This window comes from Rhea americana, unplaced genomic scaffold, assembly GCF_003343005.1.
Source record: "Rhea americana isolate MKP2758 unplaced genomic scaffold, rheAme1 scaffold_36, whole genome shotgun sequence".
In the NCBI taxonomy this organism is placed as follows: Eukaryota; Metazoa; Chordata; class Aves; order Rheiformes; family Rheidae; genus Rhea; species Rhea americana.
This window is the reverse complement of record NW_028186490.1, coordinates 1,903,772-1,929,696: the sequence shown is the minus strand read 5'-3', so window position 1 is coordinate 1,929,696 and position 25,925 is coordinate 1,903,772. Positions and strand designations below refer to the sequence as shown.

Below are 25,925 nucleotides of genomic sequence, written 5' to 3'. Positions count from 1 at the left end.
TGCTCATAAAGTACATTGCTTTACATTGACTTGACTCATTTGTCCTCTTAGGATGTGTAAGTTAGAGTTCATACTGATAAATTACTTTCTTCTGTCTCTGAATTTGACTGTTTCTTCCAGATTTTGCAGCTGTTATTTTTAATAGCTCCCCTGTTTCCAAAGAGGACAGCTGTTGTTAAAGATCCTCACTGCTAAAGGAGAAGCAGTCCCCCAGGAAGCCCAGTCAGCACATGAAGGACTTTGAAATTTAGTACCATGCTCTGAAGCCAGTTTCATTATGTATTAGAGAGCAAACGTAGTGTCCAGAGCATTAGAGATGAGGCTTTCATCTCTTCTTTCAGTTGCTTTATTCTGGACCCGATAGTACGATTTTCAGCCGTAGGTATTTTCCAAGTACATGGTTGTTAGGGTAAACAAGCCTGTAAGTCACAAAAGGAAAATCCGTATCCATCAAAATAACAGCACAGACTGCTAGTCAGTAAAAGGCAGCTTTTAAAAGCTCTCTCCCAGACTGAGGAAGATCACAAGCTTTGCATCATTTTTAACAAACTGAGTTATTTTGTTTTAAGTTACTAACTCTTAACAAGGATTTCATCCTTCTGTTGGCATCACTTCTACATTGACTAAGTTCAGCCTCCACATATTGCTTCTCATTTATGCTCAGATTTTCTCACGGGCTTTTAGGCAGTGTTCTCAGCACGTACTTGAGGGAGACATACAACTATTTCGTGTAGGCACACTGACAGCAGTTGATAGTTCCTTGTTGCTTCATATGAATTATACCTGCCATGGAGAAAACAGAGGTCCACCAGACTACCATGAAAGACAGCTCATGAAACAAAGAAATAACTTCCCATAATAAACCAAGCTTAATCTGGTCATCCTTGTGAGTGACAGTAACAATATTTGGATCTCTGAGCTGTCTAATAAACATGGCTGTGAAATAACACGGCTGTGGAAAGGCTGCCTCCATCACTTCTTTCATTACACTCTTGATGGCACCCCCCAGTAACATCTCTGTTAAAATGAACGTTTAACAGCCGCTAAACAGCTACAAAAGTTAACCTGACCAAAGGGCCAAGTGAAACAGATCCATAATACCGGCAGAAGATGGGTGTTTGGGGAATTGTAAAGAGAAACATACAGAAGTAACAAGTGCTTTTCTTTTTCATTGACCTATATATTCAAGTATCGATTACAATTATATGTTGTAATTGTATGTTATCAACAAAATGGCACTACTGTTCTTCAAAGAGATGTGGCTAATGTCTACAATGATCCTACACGGAAGGCTGGACCTATGACCTACTACAACACTCGCAAACTTATTCCAAAGACAAAACAATAAAATAGCAGTTTTGAACTTAATTATAAGGTTCTCCTCCCATGAGTAGAGCAGCTCATGATACTTGCGATACTTGAAATAGCAACTAGCATCTGAAAAATTCTGCATTATTGAAATACCAGGTACTGTTCACAGAACCACCAGCTGCCCTTCCCTAAGCAGAATGTGACAAGAAAGAGGGAGGCTTCTAGTATATGACATCCTGACACTGCACTCTGCATCCCTCCATCAGGAAAGGGATATTATTTCTTTTTTGAAAATAACTGGAGATACTCTCTTGGAAAAATCTTTTTAAGTTCAGAATGTGGAAAACAGGAAGAAAAGCAGTAACAAGTCTTCAGAACATGAGAAGGCTACAAACTACTAAGAGGTACAGGAGGGTTATAATAAAGAGCAAATCCAAAGCAAAAACTTGCAAAAAAAATCTTTCCTGGGGACCAAGAGGAAATTGCAATGAAATTTGTCTAGAGTCCTTTGAAAGAGCAAATGAAACCTATAATCCTATAAAGAACATGAGTGGGGGTGATTTGTTTTCAAATTTTTTACTTAATCTGCCCTACCCATAGCACTTGAAAACATAGCTTTAGAAATAGGAAACCTTTGGTGTCTGTCACACGCTTACAAAAAAATGCAAGGAAGAGGACTGCTGGAAGTGGAAGAGGCCATTTGTAGCTAAGCTAGGCACACCACAAAAGAGACAAGTTAAACTTCAGTGGTCAGACAGCAATCGAGACCAGGTGTCACAACTAAAGGTTTTGTCTTCGACCTTTAGGCTGAACATAACATTTTTGGGGGTAGTCTAAACCCTACTTTCAGCTGTCCTCAAAGCAGTATCCTAAAGGCTGAACACTTCTGATGATGGTGGTGCAAAGTCTGTGCTGCTACACCATTTACAGCATCTTGTCTGTAGAAAGTACTTGAGCTGTTATTGACACAGGGCTGAGTCACCTGGAGAGATAACTATGTGATCAAGTCCGTTACTTTAACATCTAAGCACTTCAGTTCTCAGGATCTTTTAACCTTCGAGCAACATGCCCAAGTTAAAATACTATCCAAGAAAGTGTAGCAATCAGAAGCTGTTTCTTAATTGTATATATATTTTGTATGTGTACAGTTCAGATTTTAAAGCAGAAAATTGCTTTATTTTTTAGCAAGGCAGCTTTGAGTCATCTAGCCTAAGATTCTAGCACAGTTAGATCTTTACCAAAAAAAAAAAAAAAAAGAGATCACACTTTGTCTACTTCACAGCAGCATTCCCTAGCTTAAATTTACATTACACATGTAAATTTAAAAAATGCCATTGCTATAGTTCTTTAAATAAAGTTAGTGCTTCTGAAAAACTATATTCACCACATCCATATCCATCCATATCAAAAATTTTGTACCAAAAAAGGAAAATTTCCCTTTCAATTCTGCTAACCTGCTATACTTTGTGACACAGCAGTAACATATTAAGAAAAAAAAATCACAAAAATTTCAATTCAATTAGTTCTTTGTGCTCAATGAGCCCCTGGTGAGTAAAAAATAAAATAAAAAAAAAAGATTTTTGAAATTTTGCTGCTAAATTGTTGCACTTACTTAGGGGAAAAAATAAAGTATTCAACCTCTAACAGAGTTACTGCGAGGTATTTCACAAAAATCAGTGATGGCAAGAAACTGTTAGGTTGTCCAGGTAGAGGCTCACAGACTAGCTGGTAATAAAGAAAAAGGATACTAAAAACTGTTTTGGAGAAACAGCATAACTAAATATCAGGAGAGATACTCAAAAGACTACTTATTTGTCTTTGCTAGATGTGCTCTTCCTCACTGTCATATTAGTTAGCACTCCCTCCAAGGAACGGGTCTTTTCCCACTTCCTTCTGCTCTCCAAAACTGGTTCTTTCTGAGAAACAGAATGGAAAGTCACTGCTTCTCAGAGATGCAAGATCTCAGTTCCATAACTCCAAAATGTCACCAAGATGACTTCCTCAGTGGGCAACTAATGTTGGACAAGAAAACATACAATAAAATTTCAGAACAACTTTGAAAAACAAGACTTTATGTACTCTAAAGCACATTACCTTTAGGAAAATAAATTAGCAATATAATATACTACTTGGTATGACAGTATAATTGTAATGTACAGGCATTCCCGCACTGTTAACTTTTACATTTTTCATATTTCAACTCAATAAAGTTTTGGAAAAGTAGCTGAAAAAATTCCACAGTGACTTAAACTGGCACTTAACCTCTAAAATACTAGACCTGTTTAATTGGATGCAGTACCATCATACCTCATTTATTTAAAAAGAAAAAGGAGGAGGAATTTTATAAAAAACAATATTTAGTAATTTTCATAGTAATTTTAAAAAGTAATGGATACTAGCAGCTTACTAACATATTCCTTTTTCACATATGACAACTGCTACTGAAATTAATTTGGGGATCCCAATTTTTTTAAGGTAGTGTAATGTAATGTAAGACACATTCAGAAATCGAAGATTCAGAAGTCTGAGAAAAATTTTCTTCTTACAACATAGCACTGACTTACGAAACACAGCTGAACACCACTGATAAGAATCTCGACAGATTTTTAACATGGATCCTCTAAAAAGGATGGAAGGATTTTCAGGGCTCCTGTCTAGGTGTAGCGCTCCAGTTCAGGAGCAGGGCCAGACTCCTACTGGACAGCTTCGTGGTGCTTCCTCCAGCCCACTGCTCCCTTTCCTAGGGAGCCTTACCCTCACTGCAGGAACAGCTCAGTTGCCCATGACGTATCCACTGAGCTGCTGCAGCTGACAGTCTGGCACGTTGAAATAAAGCAGCATCTCTTTTCTTTGAGTATTTTGGCCTGCAGCTTGCAGCCCTTCAGCGTCTGTTACAGAATAAGCCAACCCATCTCAAGATCGCAGATGAGAATTGCTGAAGCAACCCCAAAATTAACTGTGTTGGTCAGTCAGACCCGTCGTAGTCTCAATTAGCACCCAAAGTATTTTAAAAACTCGTTAACAAGTTTCATTCCTTGTTTAATCATACACTATGAATACCTGCAAAAAAGACACAGGCTAAAATTTAATTTGCTGATTAAACATAAAACAAGATACTGATCAGTTTATAACATAACAAGTGATTTTTTTTAAGAAAAGTAACATCGTTGTTGTGATGACAAAATCTTGCAATAAACCAGAAGTGTCCTGCAAATCTACAAAAGTTGACAAAAGGTTAATAGTTCTATGAATAATGAAACTGGCAGAGGCAAAAATATCCATGGACTATATTATCTAACAACAACAACAAAAAATCCTATAGCAAACCTACAGAAAAGTTTTACTTTTCTGCATGCAATTTATCATTGCAATTGTTATTGTCAGGTCTCCAAGTAATTTATGCATTTATAATGCCAGCATGTTCATATTAAAATTGAATCACCTCTTACATCAAGGAGAAGGGAAATCTTGTTTTTCTTTGTGGAAACAAACAATCAAAATAATTATGCTAATCTTGAATAAAATCAATCTGAGAATATTTACTTACCAAATTTGTGTTCCATACTTTTCCCATCACCATTAAAGCTAACATGGTACACTAGTAATTACAGAAGAGAGCTAAAAAAAGGATGAATTCAAGTTGTTTATTTTCTAAAGGTCACAAAGACAAAACGGACGGCACTCAGAACTGTATTGTAAAGCTTACAGAGAGAAGACACAAATACAAGTCTGCTGTACTGCAAAGCTCTGTCATTCCTTCCCAAAATAGCACGTTAATTTTTCACTAACAAAAAAATCAAAATCTTAACATGAAGAGACAGAAACACAATTCCGTAATAATCGACACTTAGTTCTGCAAAAGACAAGATCCTAAAACCTCTAAAACAAAATGAGACTGTCCCAACCCTTCTGTGTTGCACACTGAAGATGACAGAGAAATCTTGCAAGGTTTAAGGTACAAGCCTGTAAGGTGAATAAGACAGACTACTGCTAATGCACTTTAAGTGCAAGGGAGGCTCATAGTCAACCTTTCTAAGGAGAATGGTAGTGCACTAGTGAAAGGAAAACCTCAACATTGCACGTCAAATAAGAAAGCAAGCATAACAGCTAATTAGAGCTGATTGCATATATTGGTTTGGAAGTTACCAGGAGGCATTCAGCTTGCACCAATAAGAATCTCTGCTTTGATTCATTTATAAGAGAACAAATAAAAGAGAAACAAATTTAAATGAAAAGCTATTTCATATATATGAGACTGTATACTCCATTTGAACACTTTAGGCATGGAAATGAAGTAATATTTATTTTCCTTGTTGCTCCAAAAAGTCATGTAATTGCTTCAAAGACATGTCTACACATTCTACATTGTCCCTTCGAAGCAAATCTCTTCTTCCTGCAAAGTGACTCCACAAAGTGGTACCTGCTGCTTAATGGAATTCACTGCTTCAAAAACAAGTATATTCCAGTCAAACACAGAGCTCTTTTAGTGCCAATCTCACAAGTTTAACTTAAAATCTGAGTTAAACAGGATATTTTTTCCTTTTGTGCATCATCGCCTCTAATAAAATGTTGTGGGACAAATGCCTTTCTCAATTACACACGGAGAAACTGCATAAAATCTAATGTGGTTAGATAGGTATAATTCAGGGCATAAACTGCCATGTAGAATCATCATCTTCTCAAGATGCGTGAAAAAAAGGCAAAAAATCCACGCTTAACACAGATTGTGAACAAGCTTTGGAAATTTACCATTTAAGAAATTGCTATCTTTTTATTTATAAACTAAATTGAATAAGGAATCACTCAAACTTCAGCATGTATTTTTGAAAGATAGAAACAAACCTACTTAATTTATCCTACAGTATATCTGTGCCACTATATTGACTCTGAAGGAAAGACTTTTGATTTGGTGGTTTACAAATTTATTTTGCTGCATCAGCACAACCCTTGACAAAAATAAGAATAAATAACATTCTTGAATTATTTCAATCATTTGTCAGATAGTAATGTCATGAAGAAACTCAGTATAATTGAGTATAGTCATTTAACTCTCCTATCACACCTAAATTTAACTCTTCTGAGGTATACAAGCATATAATAGATAGCATACATTGTGTCAGTATCTTTACTTCTAAACTGTCTTCTCCTAACTCCTACAGATGTCTGAGCAGATCAGAGTGGTCTTCTCATCAGAATATGGAAAAGAAAACTGTGTAGAAGCTAACAAGTTTACTACATATTGTGTTTCCTAGAAAAAAATCCAGGAATTTGGAAAAGCAAAAGTACATAAAACATCGTTCAGTTAGTCCTGATATTGTAGTATGCTTTTGAAGATGGGTGAGAGAGTTTAAAGCAGATACTATAGACAGCTACAGAATGCATGCAAAAATCCAACTATTATACATAAACGATCCTTCTTTCGCGCACAAGTAAAAAGCAATTCAGAGTTAAAAGCACAACACTGGTAAGAGCATTTAAAGGGAATACAATGCTGTCAACTTTTAGTGTTTTACTTTCATTACATATGGTATAACAAGAAAACAACTGAAGCTGCTGCATTTGTGGTTATACTTCAACAAAGCCAGAATATACTTCTCCTTTAAGGTCCTGTGAACTACTCCAGCAGGACTCCTGCAACATGTCTGGTAAATATTCTCTCCTACAGGTATTCAAGATAACAGGCCCAATCCTTTAGAAAGGATCTATGACAACTATAAAAACTAGCAGAGACTAACTTTAACACAATACAGATCTTCAAAATGTAGTTAAACAAGGAAAATGTTATTCTACAATATATTAAGCTACAGCACCCAAGCTCAATCCAACACTAGTGATGGCCATAAAGAGACACAATAAAATGACAGGAGATGAAAAGAAATTGTCACCATATTGGAAGTAAAATACATAACAGATAACACCCAGAAAGTCCATAAAGCAGCTCTTTTAATCCTTTCCAAGCTAACAGAAGACGAAAACACAGAAAATTAAAAGGTGAATACTATTTTGTTGCCTGAATAATTAAACTGTGAAACTCCATATAAATAAAGTCACAGCTTATAGTGTTTTTATTATTTTTTTTTAAAGGACTATGCATATATACCAATAAAAAGAATACCCACAAACAAGCTATTACGAGTTTGTGTGTCAGGGTGCAAGTCAACTACTAGTGGAGTAATACTTGGACAGAATTTCCCTCTTTGGAGTTTACTGTATTATTCCACATCCCTCCCTTGAATAGGCAATATTGTACTTTCCCCTAAAGCACACAACGCAAGTTACTGAAAAGGCCACTGACACAGGCTACTGCTGTGATTGGTACGGCAATCCTACGTGTTCCTTTGAAATCATGCTCTAGAGTCTTTTATTAAAGCGCTGCTTTGCCTTCTGATGAACCGATCAAGTTAGTTTTACGTTTTTTAAAACACTACTCAAACTCATAGGTGTTTCCATTATATTTCTATCATGATAAACCAGTATTATTTCCATTTTTAAAATAAGTAGGAGAAAGGTATCCTAGTTTACTGCACGGCTACAAAGCAAGTTAGCAGCAATACCAAATTCAAAACTCCAGAGTACTCTGACATGCATCCACAGGCATTCAGCATGTTATTGAAACAGAGAAAAGAATGGCAACAGACCTGTGAAAATATTTAATAAATATGCAAGAAAGAAGTTATACTATTATATTTAAACTTTCTGATGAAAGCACCACACGTCCAGGAACAGCATATAAATTCTAATACCAGCACAGAATCCTTAGCTAACAGTAAGATTTTCAGTAACCTTATTCAGGGAGGAAGGGGAAAAAAAGTACATTTACAACAAAATATTCTAGAGATGTGCAAGAAATCCTTCATAACTTGGTGTTTCAGATTTCCAAGCCAATTAACTCCCCACTGTATCATATCACTTAACATTAATTAATTGCTAAAGATGTAGTTATGTAGCTTATCGAGCTACTAAGGATAAAACAGCTCCTGAGCTTCCAAGACTTGAGTGGCATGTCAAATTAATAACAGCAAAGCATAGGGATTTATCCTCTCTTCTGAGACTGCCAAATCAAGCAGTCATCCTCTTTCCTGTGTCAATTGATAGGAACAATCATCAAATGATTGGAGGACCATTAGTCCTTCACTTCACAGACACTGCCGTGAAAGCTTCTGAGAAAGTCCCATCGCCCCTCAGAGCACAAAAGGCTGGAGGGTTCACAGCACAGCACCCTGGGGGTGCTCTCCTCTGTGCAGCCCAGAGACAGCTCTTTACTTCTTCAGGATATATCCCAGACTGCAACAATTGTGTTACCTAGAAAAATGTTTGTTTTCAGTTTGAGCATAAACTATGTAATGTCCTAACCCATCTCATTCCCATATATAGCACGGTCCACAAATTAGAGGTGCACACAGCACAGGGGAAAATAAAAACCAATAAGGTTTGGGTCAACTCATTCAGCTGAACATTATCTTCGCTGCTAATTGTGTTTGAATTCCTTGGTTGCTTCTGAAAAAACTGATAAATTTTACAGCTCCAAAATATGATGCTAACACCGCCAAGTAGGCATGGAAGCCGAGTCAAGCAGCAAGCATCTGAATTTCACAGCCTAAGGGTTATTCCCAGGAGGAGCCAACTGCTGCCGTTTGTAGAGTGTCTTCTCATTTCACATGGGTGATTGATATTTGACGACTCTGGAACATGGAAGCAGTTTTTAATCATTTAAACAAATTGGAATTTTGGATGAATGAACAGAGGCTGCATATGGACTCCAAAACTCATGAAAACACATAAAAAAGGAGAGTTTGAAGGTTCTGTTTGAAAGGATTTACAGGAATTGCAACTGTACAATCATTTTTAGCCAGAAAAAGTCATAGAGCTGCCTGTTTCTCCAAAATAATTTTGGATGTCCTGCATGGCAATCCTAGTGATGGTGCTGGGAAGGGAAAAGACCTGAAGAAACACGTAGATGTGGTTCTGGTGCATCAAGCTGCAGCAAGTCCACTTGGCCAGCAGCCAGCTATTCAAATCAAATCCAAAGTGACACTGTCATGATAAGGATATTTGTCTTGCAATGCTTAACAGTTAATACCTGTATGTTGGAGTCTGACACTGCCTAATTGGAAAAAAAAAAAAAAAAAAAAAAAGATTTAGAAATTAGAAACCTGGCATTGAAGGGCATTCGGGAAAATGCCACAAGCTCTTTGGAACTTTGCTTTCTGACCATCCTGGCATTCAATAAAACTACATTCATAGGTCTATGTATATGTACATACAGAGTTGTAAGTAGTATTACCAGAATATAGCCAGTATCACTGTGCAGGAAAAAAGGCCTTGCTATCAGAAACCTCTAAAAGGTAGTTCCTTCAGCAGTGCTGCATAATTTATTCCCAACATGTAATTCAAAATTGTAAGAGCAAAGCGTCAAACGCCAGCAGCAGGCCACAAGAAGTACGGGCTTCCTTCTAAACAACAAAAGTCTGAGAAGTACCCGCCTTTGTAACTGGGGGAACCTTGCTTAGAATTGTACACCGTTTACCACTACGGTAATGGGGTTGTGATGCTTTTTTGAACCGTTCCAGGTGGCTCTACGACTTTGAAACTGACAGTGGAGCAAAAGGTCTGAAAATCTTCTCTAAGGCTTTCAAAAAATCTAGGAAGATCTCATAGATACTACAGAATCTTTCTAATATCTGTGCCAAATCAATTAAGGCATTATACCAAAAATTTCCTAACCTGCATGTTATCTTTCTGAAGGGGAAGTCTGTCTGTTCTGTCCGAAGCAATACAGACATTATCACTGTCATTTTTGATTTTGGCTAATTTGGAAGAGCACACAAATGATAAGAGCACCCTTGAGAAGAAAAACTTCACATCCAAGTCACGGGCGCATGACACTCCTCTATGGCACTGACAGTGGGACACTGTCTTCGCATCAGTAGGAAGAGCCACTGTTATATTTCCACAGAGCCATAATCAAACGACTATTTTTGTCAGCACTAAGGCACGTTTTGTTATTCCTTCACTGAGTATAAGTCTCACTTATTCGAGTGGCCACATTATTGGGGATAGGTATTTAAGAGGTACAGTAGCACATAAACTTTAGCGAGGTTTATATAAAAAAAAGAGTTGAAAGTCGTAATGCTTCTCTGCTTATCTTTTTTTCGAGTGAAATAGGTTTGAGAAGCTGGAATTTGCATTTGCAGCAGAGGACTGCGTGCTGGCATTGTCCTTGACAGGAAATCATGCTGGCAAAATGTTACACCAACGGAGCACAGCAGAAAAACATTTCAGCTGGCATAGAAGGAAACACATGTCTGGCGACTGTTCTCTGGCGGAGAAGATGAGGCTATACCTAAGTTTATTAAACCATACAAAATAGAAAATGGTTTAGAGAGCTTTTCCATACTTTCTCTTGAAAGCTGGATTGAACTATTGAAAATATTGGAAACACATGTCTGTGGAGGCCACCAAGCCCATCTGAGTAAGGGCATGTAATGAAGTTGCTTAAGGAATACAGAGCATAAGGCCAAAACTAACTGAGAAACTTAAGGTTCTGTCCTAAATGGTTCAGAAAGAATAAAGCCTACCTCTTCTGAAAAAAATAATCTATTCCCTTTTCGTCAACAGAGAGATATGAAGTTAAAAGTCCTTTTTCACTAAGTAGAAGGAAGAATGGGACTTCTGCTGCACCTTTTGTGAGCACCATTCCAGGAACAGTTTGGAGAAAGGCATTTGTGGCAGAAGAGAACTTAAGCACGCAAGCAGAAGAACAGAGAACATTTCTAGTTGATAGTGTGATGAGTTCTGTAAAATAATAGTGATCCCAGCAAAGCTGTACCAACCTCCAAAGACAACCGAGAACATGCCTGGTGTGACTTCCTTGATAATCCTTTCATTATCTCCCTTCTAGTTTCAATATATTCAATTCATTCACATTCAATACAATTGGAGTCCTGCTCCTAAGCCAAATTTTTCTTCCTGCTATGTCTCAGTCTAATTAATCGCATAGAAGTAACCCATCATTTTTCACATGTGAGGAAAAGATTAATTCTATTACAGTTACATGTCATTTTTATGCATTTATATTGAATAACGGGAAAGTGGGGAGGAAATCACTAAATTACTCAACACAGAAGAGCCAATCTGTGACAAACTTTGTAGACTACACACTATAGCTAAAATCTAGCCAAGGGCACTATCTTACAAGTACATGCAAGCTTAATTTTAAGCATGCAACCAAGCCCAAAGAATTCTCTATATGTTTAGAAGATTACAGGTTATGTGTTTTTTTTTTTTTTTTAAAAAGGTCTCCCTGTAAGTATTTTTCATAGATAATAATGAGCTTTGTAAATTATTTCTGATTCTACATGACCCAATGGAGAAGTATTTTTAATATCATACCATACTTTGTCTAATTACATAAATGACTAACTAATAATAAAAAGTTGAAAATCATTTAAGTCTTCATCACTTTTATATCTCTTTTTAGAAACAAGCATGAATCAGTTCATTTTTCAAAATTATATTCTCAGATTAGTCAGTTTATTAGAATGCTAAAAAGCACAATCATTTTAGATTAAGAGACCCAGTTAATCATCACTGAATAATAAAAACTGGCGTGAAATTACAACTCCTTCAAATATGGGCTGATATTGGAAAGTGCTATACCTCCTTATACTATAGGATACAGAGGACTGTGAGTCGAGTGTTCAACATAAATCATCATTGTATTATTTTATCACATTTTTATCCCTATTTTAGAAGTCATATCATTCTACATATTATTAAAAATAAGCACATATTCTAGTTTAAAATCAAGCTTCTTTACTGAAGCATCTAATGACTGCAAGAGGTTTTTGCAAAAATATTGTAAAACTACAAATAACAGAACTGTATAATTAGATAGCAATAGGTAATGTAAGAATACAAAGTCTATACTGTTTTCCAAGGTTTACATTATAAAAACATTATTGTGAAGTACCAAGAGCATCTGTATGAAGCCTTCCCAAGAACTGCATCTTAAGATCTTTTTACCTGATCTGTCAGTACTGTAAATGCAATGTGATGTATCAAGCTATCTTCTTCCAAGTTCACACTACATCACTAGTAATAAAAATTGTGTAATGAGAGTTTTACAATTCTTTCAAGGATTAATGAGACAGAAGAGAGCTCTCTCCAATGGCTAAATTAGAGCCACAGCAATAGGAGAACTGTTAAAATTGCAATAAGCTAGTAAAACTAAACACAACCAAGAGCAACTATACTGAGCATGAAGAACATGCCATTCTTTACACTCACTTCAGAGACCATGCTACTTACAGTTCTAACCCCAGCATGCCAAACACAAAATTAACAATAATAAAAAGCATGCAAATATGGCCTGGTCAGTAATACATGTAAGCTATCTGCTTTAGATGCTTTGAAGTCACTAGCACGCACTACCAGAAAAATCTCAAGTTTTTTCTTCCCCTTCCAGATCAGTCTCTGTGGCTAGACAGGCACATAGGCTTAATTAAAACTACAGAAAGAAGCTGAGGGGTAGTGAAATACTGTATTCACAAACCTGAATTTAGTTTGTTGGCAGAATTCTAAAACATTACATTATTTATGAACTGTATGCAGTCACATGTATGCATATTTTATAGATTTAATATAATGGTTTAGTCCAATAGTTTGGAGGCATTGTAAGAGCTCAGATTAAAGCAAGATGTCAGATATCATATTAGATACAAAGCCAGAATTTAATGAGACAAGTAAAGGTCAGAATAGCAGCACATTGCAATTACAGCTAGCTACCCCCACTTCTCCCTGTTCCTAAGCATGTATCATAACTTCAACAAAACTTCAACAGAAACAAAGTAAAACAAGAACTCTCTATAAAAGGATAATTCAAATGCCAAGATTACCAAGCAGGAAAGTTAAATGTTAGCTTCTCTTTTTGAAACTAAGTTATAGCAATTCAGTTTCTCATCTCTAGTCCTCATTTTCCAACGCATCATTAAGCGATTCTTAGTGATTAACATCTGATAAATTAAAGTTTGATCCAGCAAAGTTTGAAATTATTGAAACCTCTTACCAGCGGATTAAGGTCTCCAGTAACTAAATTCCCTAAACAAGACAGACACAAAGGCCGCAGATAAACAGAGAAGCTTAACATTATAATATGTAGAAATAAAATGGAAAACCAGTCTTTCACACACAAAAGATCCAATATCTGTAGATCAGGACATCTTAAAATTGTATTTGAGGAGGAAGGAAACAGGCCTGCCTAATAGCATAACAACTCTGTAGTTTGTCTGAATTTACCTGCACATTTACTGAAACTCTTGATTCCGGCTGTTTTCTACACTGTACTACACCCAAGAAACCCCTCTAGCAGCAGCCTCCTCCCCCTCTCCCCACTCTTTTTGGCCTGCCTCTTTCTTGACTGATCTTTCCACTCAGTACTAAATTCTAAAAGGAAAAGACATTTACCTCAGTAAGACTTTTCCTTACGGCCTCAGAAGTACCTAATGTGTTCTGGTTACCCATCTGTTCTTTCCCAGCGTAACTGGTTTACACCCAAGAGAGATTAAAGTGGAAAATGAAAAGCAGATTAGCAAAAATGTAACAGGGATGGGACAGTGAAGGACATCACAACAGAGCAAAACTGATTTTTATACTGCTTTTCTTCTTCAGGTGATACCTTTCTGTTTTTCTTCCTCCTCCCAGAGAAGTCATTTCCTGTTTTCCGGTACAAACTATTTCGCCCCCCCTCCACACACACGCACACACTCTTTTGTCTCCCTTTCCTCTTTTCTTTCGGTCAGTATTTCTCTCATCGTATGAATTAATATTTCTAAGACATAACTCGCTGTTAGCTTAAACTCATTAATGAAAGACTAAACTGTCATCTCTCATCTTCTCCTTCTTATGTGTGTTACTGTCATTTCTACAGTGACTTTTTTTTCTCTCCTCCTTCCCAACGTGAGTTAGGTCAAGCCAAAATCATTTCAACTTCCCCACTCTTTTCAAGATCAGCATATGCTCAGACGACTTGAACATAAACATCCTAGTCTCACTGGCTTTAGTGCTGCTCTGCATTACTTCTACATTGCTTTGGGTACCCTCTTCAGCTTTAAATATATTATTGTACTTTAAATACATTTATGAAAAACAATAAAGCATGATATTTTAGTGTTATCACTGTTTTTTCACTTGATTTTCCACTCTATTTTCCATTCAATAGTCTTCAGGACTTCTTTTGCAACAGAATCATTCTTCACTCACTCCTTCCAAAACATTTTCTCAAATAGCTGGCTTCATCAGTGCTTAGACCTTTCTTTTTATACAGCTTTCCCCCGATACATGTTTGTCATTTTGCATTTTTTTTTTTTAATTCCCCATAGCCCTTGAGAAGCATTTCTTCAAAGAACATCCCTTCTGCTGTTGCTATGTCCGCACCTCCTCCTTGCTCTGACCCTGCTGAGAAGCCCTGCCCACATAATGCCTGCCTTGGACAGACATCATTCAGCTTTCCGATTCCCACGCTGCCTCCAGGCACAGCTCTCCTCTGCGGTATGCCGTACATTCTGCTCCTGTTCTACTGCAAGACAAAACTGTAAAATAACGCCTAAATTCTCTTTAATATTACAACTGGCAAATTTTTACTTCAAGGCTGCACTTCAGATCTTTCTTTTCCATTAACACTGCTAAAAAAACACAACCTAAATAATTCTAGTCTTCACAACCTGACTCCGCTTCTAGTTAATTCTTTGTACGCTAAAATCTTCATTTTCACTATGGTTGGTGCTGTTTTAAACCTTTAACTCCAAAACTCACAATTTAACTTTCATTTTCTTCTGTTTTCTTTGAACGCCCAGCTTCTTCTTATTGCTTATCACCTCACATTTCTCATGTGTGATAAAGTATTTCTAAGCCTTTTCATTTCTCTTGAATTATTTTTTAGAAATTGGCTTGTCCATTTAAGGAAGAGAGAGATAATTTTTGCTGAGTAAATCTCATCATCTTTACAGACAGGACAGACGAACATTGAAATAAATATCTGAAATACATGAGAATACACGGCAGAGATAACGATCACAATTCACCATCCAAGTATGCCTGTTACGGTTTCAGTTCTCCATTTTTAACGGAGTAAATACTCTGAATTTCCCCATCCATTCTGCCTTCGCGTAATTTCGTTTCAGCACAGTGTTGCTCTTCAGACCCATAAAAAAGCAGACTATTTGGAACATAAGTAAATCAACGACTATTTATTAACTGCTTCCTAAATTTATTTTTATCCATCCCAGTCCTTTTATTAATTGGTCTCTAATTTTCCTACCATGCTACTTAGTAAGACACTCTTCCCACTCAGAAACGGACTTTTAAAGAAGCTGTTACCAGACTTCAGAGGCCATTTGTTCATTTGCAACCATTTTACTCAAATAGTTGTATTTTATTTTCCAAGGATGCTTCTTCTTTCTTTTTTTCTTAAAAAAAATTTACATTCTCAGTGACTTTTAAACTCACAAAAATAGCTGAAACAAACTTTCTGAATTTATACTTCTCTCAGCACACTTTTTCAAGTCTTTTGCACAAAGTAATATGAGTTGAGAAATAAAAAGTGGTCGTCTTAGGATTTCCTTTACCTGCATGCATTCGTGTAGAGATGGCTTGCTTTAAGCTCTGAGCTTATTTACTGGTTCTTTATTTCTTTCCAATGACCAACCAGGCTTCATGAATGCTTCTTTACTTTCTCCCACTAATTTAAATATGTAAATATCTATATTTAAGTTTTACAAAGCTATATCCCCTCCAATATTCCAACAAATATTGTTGAAAAGATTCTTGTAGAATTTCTGGTTTTAATGTTTAGATATTTTAACCTTTCCTTCCATCCTCACATTTGTTTTTTTGCTAAAGCTTACAGAATAACAGCTTGTTTTAAGATTTCCAGAGCTTTTTTCTTTATCTCTCACCCTTGCATCCCTCTTTTTCAAAGTCTCTTATTGATATTATGTTATTCACAGACAACTTCTGAAACTACAGTCTTACTTAAAATAAAAACTCAGAGATTACAACCTTTCTGGATACAAATTCAATTCCAGATGGCAACTGGAGCTGAATGAGGCTCCCAGCTCAGAGCCAAGGCAAAGGGAAAAGTCCAAAATCCTATCCGCGCACGAGAGGACGGCCGACACAGACGACCCGAAGTTCCATCGTTCAAACTTCCTCTCTTTCATTCACTCGTACGTATGTTCTGTGCACTTCATAGTCTTACTACTGAACACCACCTTGACCACTAAACTAAGAGCCATCCAAGTATTAGCTAACTACGTGTCTGATAAACTGCCCAGGGTCAAAGCGATCACTTCAAGGAGAGATGGAGATAAAATCCTGGGCTCTTTGAACACCCCGAAGTTTCGCAACTCGGAATCTATGCAACGCGTCCGCCTCTGCACCTCCGTAACCTGAAGGCAGGAACAGAAGCAGAGTGTCATGCCTCTGAGCTAAAAAACAGCTGCAGAACTCCCTCCAGCTCCTTGACCTCTTACCAACCGTCAGGAATGCCCCCAGCAGCCTTCCACCACCATGACACCAAGTCAAGCAATGGTGATTCTGACACAGAATAAATCCAATGATTTGCTTTCCCGCTCACCTGGGTTTTTTTGTTGCTTTTTTTTTTTTAATTATCAGAACCAGGAACTGTACATAACCGACTGTATTTAAGAGATGCTACCATTCAGAGTTAGAATGTTATATAAAGTAAAACATGTACTTTCAATTCCTCTCCATTTTGAAATATTTCTATCAAAAATATTCTCTGAGATTTAGGACTTAAGAAACATGAGGCCATCTTTCCTTATGGATGTTTGTAGCCTTAGGGACACTAGGAAGATATTCAAATGCTTATGCTCTTTACTTCATGGCCTCCCTGCCCTGTACTCTCCCCTGCATTTAACAGCCATAAACAGTAGTCACCTTCAGTAGTCTGAGTCCAACACTGAGACTCTAGAACTGTGCAACTGGCACATTTTTTCATAAGAACCAGTGACTATTACTGTAATGAGCTTTTCTTTTTTATGGGGTGGGGCAGGGAGGAACCACTGTTAAATTATAACTTAATTTCTTCCACATGTCCATTTAATGCTATCTGACAATAAGTTTTAATTATATAGGGAGTTAATATGCCAGAATCATTAAGAAAAGGTAATAAATATAGTTTGTGTATTTTTTAATTGTAGGATTTACATATCTATCACATCATCTAAAAATACATACCCAAGAACACTCTCAAGTGGTGGGACAAAAGGCGTATTTATCAAAAAACTAGCTAAATACACCTCAAATCCAATTTATTACTGTTCTCCATCATACTCACAGCCAGAAGAACTATCCTGCTCCTAATAAAAAGTTTTACAGTTCTATCTTTCATAAACTTCCAAGTTCCTATAAGATAAATGTGGACAGAATCACAGAATAACATAGGCTGGCAGGTCATCTAGTCAAACCCACTCACCACTCAGAGCAGGGCTGCTCTCAAATTTAGATCAGGTTGTCCAAGGCATCATCATCTTAAATTATGAAAATCTCCAAGGATAAAGACTCGAAAACCTCCCTGGGAAACCTGTTCCAGTGTTTAACCACTAATTTTTTTCCTTATATCCCATCAGAACATCCCTCACTGCAAATAAGGACATTATCCTTCCTACTTGTCCTTCCACTATAGACCTTTGAGAAGTATATCTGGCTCTATCTTCCTTAAAACTCTCCTCTCCCCCCTTTTAGGTAGCTAAAGTCAAAAACTGAGGATTAGAGCCCTCATGCTTCCAGCCTTCTCTTTTCCATGCTAAAGGAATAAGACAGCTGCCTCAGCCTCTCCTTGAACATCATGTGCTCCAGCCTCTTTGACATCTACATGACCCAGTGTGCTTGCACCTATGTAGTAATTGTAAACATAACCTTAATAGGAATTGTGTTAAAAGAATAAAAAGCAAAACCTCAAAATAAATCACGTCCAAAAAAACCCTCAAAAATCCTGTGGATAGCACAGTCGCATGTACCCACTGAGTAACACTCACAAGAAACATAGCAGGCTATACAGTGCATCAATTTGATTCAGAGTCAACACTGAATATCTTGTACCAAAAATTATTTTTAAGAACGAACAAACCTGGGCCACTTTAACGGAATTTTGCGTAGAGCCACCAGCATGATACTCTACTTTGAACTTTTTCACAAGTTCTTCAAATCTGTTAAAAGAAAGAAAAAAAAGAGTGAGAAGAAAAAAAGTTAAATTCTGCATTTTTTGCAAAAGAAGATATCAAAATTAAAAGCAGATAACATCATGTTATTTGCAAACAAGAAATTCAGCTATTTCAGCTATTTTACATGGTGCAAGCTATTTTGACTGTCCAAATTACAACACAAAGTGTGTGATACCAGCTTCAGTCCTTCACCTTACAGTTGTGCATTTAAACAACAACTCAAATACATATTACCTGAAGCAAAAGCTTGATTGCAATAACTTTTAGATAAATAAAAACATTCTTGCCTTAAGAAAAACTATATAAACAAAGATGAGCAGGGAGTTCGGACTAGATGATCTCCAGAGGTACCTTCCAATCTTACTGATTCTATGATTCTATGTCCAGAGATTCCTCCCATCCAATTAAGTCTAGAAGCAGAATGCAGAGTTCAGCGAGAAGACGAAGGTGACGTAGGATATATTTCCAAATTAACTGAACTCAAGCAATTGTGCTGTTTTAAGTTTACACATGAAATGTTGCATTGTGATAGGTGACCAACTTTTATGACCAAATCTACTAGTAATGTGAGAAGAGACAGAAAAGACAGTGTCTGTGCATAAGCCTTCAAATCCTTCATGTTGCTATTTAAACATATTCCTTAAACATTTATTTCACTGAAAGTATAGTTTCAGAGACAACATCAGCTTTTATTTTAGAAGACACAGCAATGAGTTTAATGTGGTTTGCTTGTTTAGTTAGCTACCAGTAAAATAAGAAAATGAACTTGTCAAAGAAAGACAGACAGACAAAGCTGTACTTTTTTTTTTTTTTTCATTCCAGAAAGGTCAAAATAGTGTTGGTGAAAAAGTCAAAGCAATACTTTAATTAGGCTTTTTTAAAAATATATATATATATATTTTAATTTTAATTAGGCTTTTTTTAAAAAAGACTAATAGTAGTATTGGAGTGATCCTATTTTAAGGGACCAGCGATACATTCGTTTTACAGAATTGAACCATATTTCCATTTGGGGATTTTTTACTTCAAGTTTCCTAAGAGATCAGTTTGCTCTACAGGAATGTCCTTTGCAAGCTTAATTAAAAAAACATTCTTAGGATACTATTGCTCTATTAGCAAATGGTGGTCTTAAACAGCAGTCTTTTACTCTGTCATTAGTAAATACTTGCCAGACTCGTGACATCCTGAATAAACTGTCCTCAGTAGCAGGTGGTCTCCTCAAAGGACACTATTAAATCCTTTCATGAAACTCCCCACCACCATACACCTCCCACCTAAACACAGGTACTAGCACCTTAGTGAATCAACAGCAATTTCCTTATTGGTTTCTGTTAAATGTTCTGAAGATATAAGGTAATATTATGAAGAAAATTCTAGTGGCTTGCTAAGGTGCACTAAAATTTATACTTTTTCTTTTAAACAAATGAAACTGGTCTCAGAATTTGACACAAATTCTCACAGGACAATTCAGATTTTTAAACATTGTGTCATGGTGCATAGCAAAATTTAAAAGATTAAGTTCACATACCTGAAAATGTTTACTCCCTATACATTTTATCCTCTTTAACCTCTAACTCTTTGAATATGCTACTTCTATAGTTTCTTATACAAGGGTTAAATATGTGAAGTTGAGTATTTTTTTCTTTGTCAAATGACTCAGAGATATATATTGAAAACAGATTGGAAAGAAGCTGAGGACAATTTATATACACTATCTGCTACCATACATTTGGGTTTGTCAACTTATTCCTGAAAGACAACATGAAGAGGGGGAAAAACCCACAAAAACAAAAAGCAATTTCACTATTTAAAAGAATGCTAAGCAATTTAACAGCAGCACCATCTCACCTTTAGGATTGGTCCTACCTTATCTGTAAAGCTTGTAGCTACCACAACATTTAATATTCAAATAGTAGCATTTAGTGTACTACTAGATTTCCACATTAAAACCAATACTTAATTTTTTAAGGGAAGCATCTATCTTCATATTTGGTGTCAAGCTTCAGGATTAAGACCACCCAGATGAAGTTGCAAAAGACACTTTTCCTTGTCTATGATGCATTTTGCATCTCTGTCCACAGCACCTTAGGAACCAGCTTTTTTTCTAGTCACAGACTATAGAAAAGGCAAGTGAAGTGTCAGCTAGAACAAGGCAGCAGTGGAAATTGCAAGGAGATGGTGCTCAAACATTGCATCATGCCATTAAGTTCTAGGCACGCTTCAAAATGAGTGAATTAAAAAGCAGGACTTGGAAAGAAGTACTCCTGCAGGCAAGCTAAAAGGTTTCCTGCATAAATTCACTGGCAAGTTGGGGCTTTAAAATGACCTCAGGGTCAGCCTTAATTAATAGCATGAATTTGTCTTTCAAGTCTATTAATTTTAGATGTTTACTTTGAACAATGACACTTGCACATTTATACAAACTGTTATTTTATTTCAACATATTTTAATGTCTTCAACTTTAATATTTTATAAAACAGACTGACACATCTTTATTTCAAATGGAGGAAAAAAATGAATTGTATCTGCCCATTCTCCCATGTAAACAATGGCTTTGGGGACAGATTTGTCACATAGTGACCTGTTTATTTAAAAGGTTTTGATTTTCAATACTGTGTTAATAACAAGAGCATTTTCATTTCTAAAATACTTTCATTTTAAAATGTTTGAATAATAAGCAACTCACCCTAGCAAACTACTAGTGGGCAAGCAATTAGAAAGAACCAAGAACTAAATTACTACATATGCTTTTCACAGCCATCCACACTACTAATTATCCACCAATTCTATGCCAAGCAATTGAAACCTCAAATGATAGCGAGCAGCAGAGAAGGGGAAAAAAACAACAACAAGTCTTGTAACAATTGCTTTTCAAGCAAAGACATACAAAATCATCATAAACTAATGTAGTATTTTGGCAATATTTTTTCTTTAATTGACATTTTACATTTTCAATTAATTTGAGTGTGTAGTACACAGCCCACATGGTTATTTGTTTTTTGGGTTTTTTTTTTGTGTATCAGTAAGCATAGCTGCTAATATTTTAATTTCTTTACCAGAAACCATCTAATGTTTCAATTGCCTGCATTATTTAGTGCCACATTACACTTTGTATTAGTGCACAGTAATAGATAACATACTTTACTTGTCTAGATTTAAGTTCTGACATATTTAAATTACAAGATGAAGTAATTAAATAAAAAAAATCTAACAAATGAAAAGGCTATTATTTGAACTTAGAAAAAATACCAAACCACAACTAGAAGCAAATGGCCTAAAAGCACTGTCCTTTATATCAAGATTTCAAGATGACAGCTGATATAGTCTAAAAAATAACCTCAACAAATTATTCTACAATTTTTTAGTGGAATAAGGCAAACAAACTATGGCCATTGCCTTTCACTATTTCAGACCGAACATTAAAAGCCCTAACTCATTTCTTTGAATCAAGACAGTCACTCAACACCTCTAAGGGCCTGTTGTGTAAAATATTACGAGGGTGGGTTCATACGCACTCACAAAAAGTACTTTTGCTGAGCTTTTGCCACATCATATCAAAAGGAAAATATAATAAGTGTTGTATAATCCACGAGACTCTTAATAACTATGTTGTTTCATAGTATGATCCCAGAATTAAAAACACTGATTACTTTTTGTCTTAAGGCAGCATAGGAAAACTGCCTGTCATTGTCTGACCTGCAGAGAGAAGATCCTCTCATTCCAGCACCTCCTCAGCAACACAGTATTTGCTTTTACAAAACTCCCCATTTTAAGGAAGAATGTTCAACTCTAGAAACAGCTCTGAAGCCAGTGAATGCTAAACAGAGCTTCTGTGTGTGCTTTAGGAGTAAGCTGTTATCACACTTAGGATAATTCAAGAAAATTAGAACCTTATGAGCTCGAGTGAATAATATTTTTGTTACAGGTCCTGCAATTGATGGTCTCTCCAAATATTTCTTAAGGCTCTGCTGTATCTGAGAACTGTGACCCTTCTCTTGACCTAGCAACATACCATTACCTTAAATAACAGAATAATAAATCCCACAATCAGCACTATATAGAGGGGCCCTTATTTTTGGTACCATGGATTTGTTGACCACATTACAGTGTATTTTAACAAAAACAAGTTTGCATTTGCAGCAGCATATGTTTTCAGCTGTGACACTGCTGATCAGTTGTAGCACTGACCAAAGATACGTTAATCTTTGGCTCTGTTACACTAGAGGTGATAGTACTCTTAGTTGCCTTTTTTTTCTTTTTTATTGCAGGATTGACTGCTAATCGAACTTGATATGGAAAGGTATGTATTTTCAGTAACCTCACATTTGAGAAAAATAATGCATATTACAAAAGTATGGAAATAGGTTTACTTAGAAGGTAACAAAAGAAGCTATTTTAGAAAAATACAAATAAGAGTAAGTTTTCACAAATTCCTAAGTGTATGAAGAGCAGGGGCCTATTTTTAAAAGGCACTTTGGACTGGATGCCTGCATCCCACAGACTCCTCTTGGAAATGTCATACCACTGCCTCAAACCAAAGACAGCTGCTGGAGTTTCCCCAGCAAATTCTCCCTTTGTTCTCTGCTGAAAATTTCAGTCTCATTTGTCACTCAAACCATGCATAACCTGAGCACAACCATGAATATCCTGTGTTCTCTTACCAAACTAGGTATATACTACACTATTCCTGCTCATAGCATCTCTTAAGACCCATCTTTTCCCGTCACTCATCTTAGTACCTAAGCCCTCAAACAGGTACAAGGATCATCTGCCCCGGCTGTCGCTGGGACCAGCTCCCCTCGCTCTCTGGACCCCTGTTCCAGGCCCCTTCTTCTCTGTCAGCTCAGAAGGAAGCTGCTGCTCTTCGTTTCCAAGGCCTGGCAAGCATGATGGCAGTGAACATACCATCCTTCACTCAGTACATTGAGCTACAACAGCCTCAGGGTAGAAAGCAGTCAACAAAACACCTTTTCTCTCACAAACGCATGGTATCATCTAGTGCTAGTTATTAGAATTTTCTTCATATATTAGCAGATCTACTTTAAAATCTTCCTTCAGACCATTTTTCACTGAAAAAAAAAAAAAAAAAAAAAAGTCACCAGCAAGGCTGTGCGATTTCCCAAGGCGATTCTGCAGCCGAAGACTGGCATTCCTCTCCCGGATCAATACCCTGGAACTTGCTCTAGGAACTTGCTTTACACAAAACCTGAGGCTTTTCTAAACAGGAATACCTTCTTGTTTCTGTGTTACACAGCACCACATACAGTTAGGTTTGGCTCATCGTGGTTGCAAAACCAAAATGAGAATTAAAATAAGCACATAAAACGTTCCTGACAACGATACCCAGACAACACAAGGAAACAGGGGGACAGTCAGGAGACATAAAGCAATTCAAGTAACTCTGTTAAGTTTTTGGACGCAAATAATATTAAACTACAAAAACACTCCAAAACTTGTAAAACTCTTTTTAAGAGTAAAATGGCCTCAGAATACCAAAATGTAACACACACACATATATATAGATAGCACCATGAAAAAACACTTCTGATGCAGATGTCAAGCTACTTATCTGCAAGAGGTAGAGAAACAATCTCTTGTTTTTCAGCAGGGTGTGTTGCCCTGGATATCTTTTGATATATCTGCTTATTACCTAAGATGTACTCAACAGCATACATCAGCAGGGAGCTGCACTTTAAAAATCAGCTGCCAAAAACAGCTAGGAAGGAAGGAAAAACAATTTCTGCCTCTTCTTGCTTCTGTATGCAAGATAATGACAGCCCAAGCTTAAGACAAAAATCTGGTTATTTTGTGTAATAATAATACAATACTTCCAGTGGACTGTGCAGTTTGGTTTGCTAGCATGAAAACCTTCAATAAACATTTAGATGGATGTATCTTAAATATTCAACAAAACGTTTCAAGTTGCAAACCTAAGCCTGTAACTTCTTTGGAGCAAGCTGGGAGTGGGCAGTTAGGCTTTGTGGAAACTTCTAGAGTGGAAGTTGACAAGGATTTGGTATGCTTTCAAGCTATTGGGTGAATTTTAATTAAAGTTTAATCAAAGAATTGTAATTGACGGTGATTCTGACACCCTTTCCAGATACTCATTTTTAGTTACAAAAAGAGGTCATATTAAGATACAGCTTTAAGTGAAATATTCAGCTCTGAGAAGAACCAGGCTAATATACTGACGATTTGATGTTTGATCCTTTTAATTGCATTTCTTTAAAAGATCCACTTAAATCTTCAAATTAAGTAACCTGTGACAGAACGCCTATGAAGTCACTCTGTAAATTAAAGGGAAATTATGTGAGAGTGAAAATCATTTTATATAACCTACTTTAATAACACTAAAAATCTCAGCAAAGCTACATTAAAAAGTATCAAATTTTACCTCCAATTTTTAAGGAAAATCTTCACGGAATAAATCAATGAGACAACTAAATCATGCTAAACGCACGACCTGAGCGTTTTGCAGAAGCAGCCAGGCTACTGCCTTGGCAGTCCCCTCGGGTTGGGGAAGGCAAACTGCCCTGCTCAGCGCTAGGAGACGAGCTGAAGCCCTTGAAAGTTTGAACCTAGGACAGATACATAGGAGTTATTTCATCCTTAGTCTTTTTACATAAGTTAAGATTGAGGAGCAGATATAATTAGTTGTTCTTGCTTAAAATTCAGCCTAAAAGAAGAAAAACATTGCCTTTGAGAAACAAGGTACAGACAGCGAGGTCCATGAGAAAGCTTTTTAAGACCTGCTTGGCAATGATTGACTCTACCCAGAGCTAGCTCTTCTCCTTATTAGTCTGGCACAGAATTAAAGCATTTGGGAACGGACAGGGGAGTAGAGGGCAAGAATGAAAAACACGAAAAAGGAAGTTTGGAGACAGGTTTCCACTGTGTGCATCTAACACAAGGGACAGCTAAATACATTAGGAATATGATTGCTACAATAGAAAATAGCAGATTATCATATTTTTCTTCTCTTTTTCCTGAAGTACAGAAAACAGTGACTCTCCATGGAAGCACTTTACTACTGCAAACTAGAATTTCACATGAAGTATTTTCCTAATCACCTCATCCAAACAAACAGCAAACGAAAAAAGCCAGTAATTCCAACCAGGTTAGGATTATGAGTACCAAATGTTAATATATGAAAGAAGAAAAAAATGCATAGGCAAATTGCAAGATTCATAGCTTTGAAATATTTTACCACAAATGTTAGCGAGGTTGAAAAAATGCACTTAAATGTCAGTTTGATAAAAGCCAAAAGAACATTTTCCACATGTGTTTGCATTTAGGCATATTGAAACAAGATGGAAAAAGTAACAGTCATTCAAATGTAAGGTTAAAACATCAGCTTTTAAGGACTATGAT

General features: G+C 36.5%; 1 protein-coding gene across 1 annotated transcript in view; it reads right to left on the bottom strand.

Annotated features, from left to right (window-relative positions):
- Positions 1-25,925, bottom strand: part of ADK (adenosine kinase) — a 287,852-nt gene that overhangs the window by 194,202 nt on the left and 67,725 nt on the right. Inside the window, exon 3 of the mRNA XM_085312279.1 lies at positions 18,461-18,539. Coding sequence (XP_085168405.1) covers positions 18,461-18,539 — 79 coding nt within the window. The remainder of the gene's footprint in view (positions 1-18,460; positions 18,540-25,925) is intronic.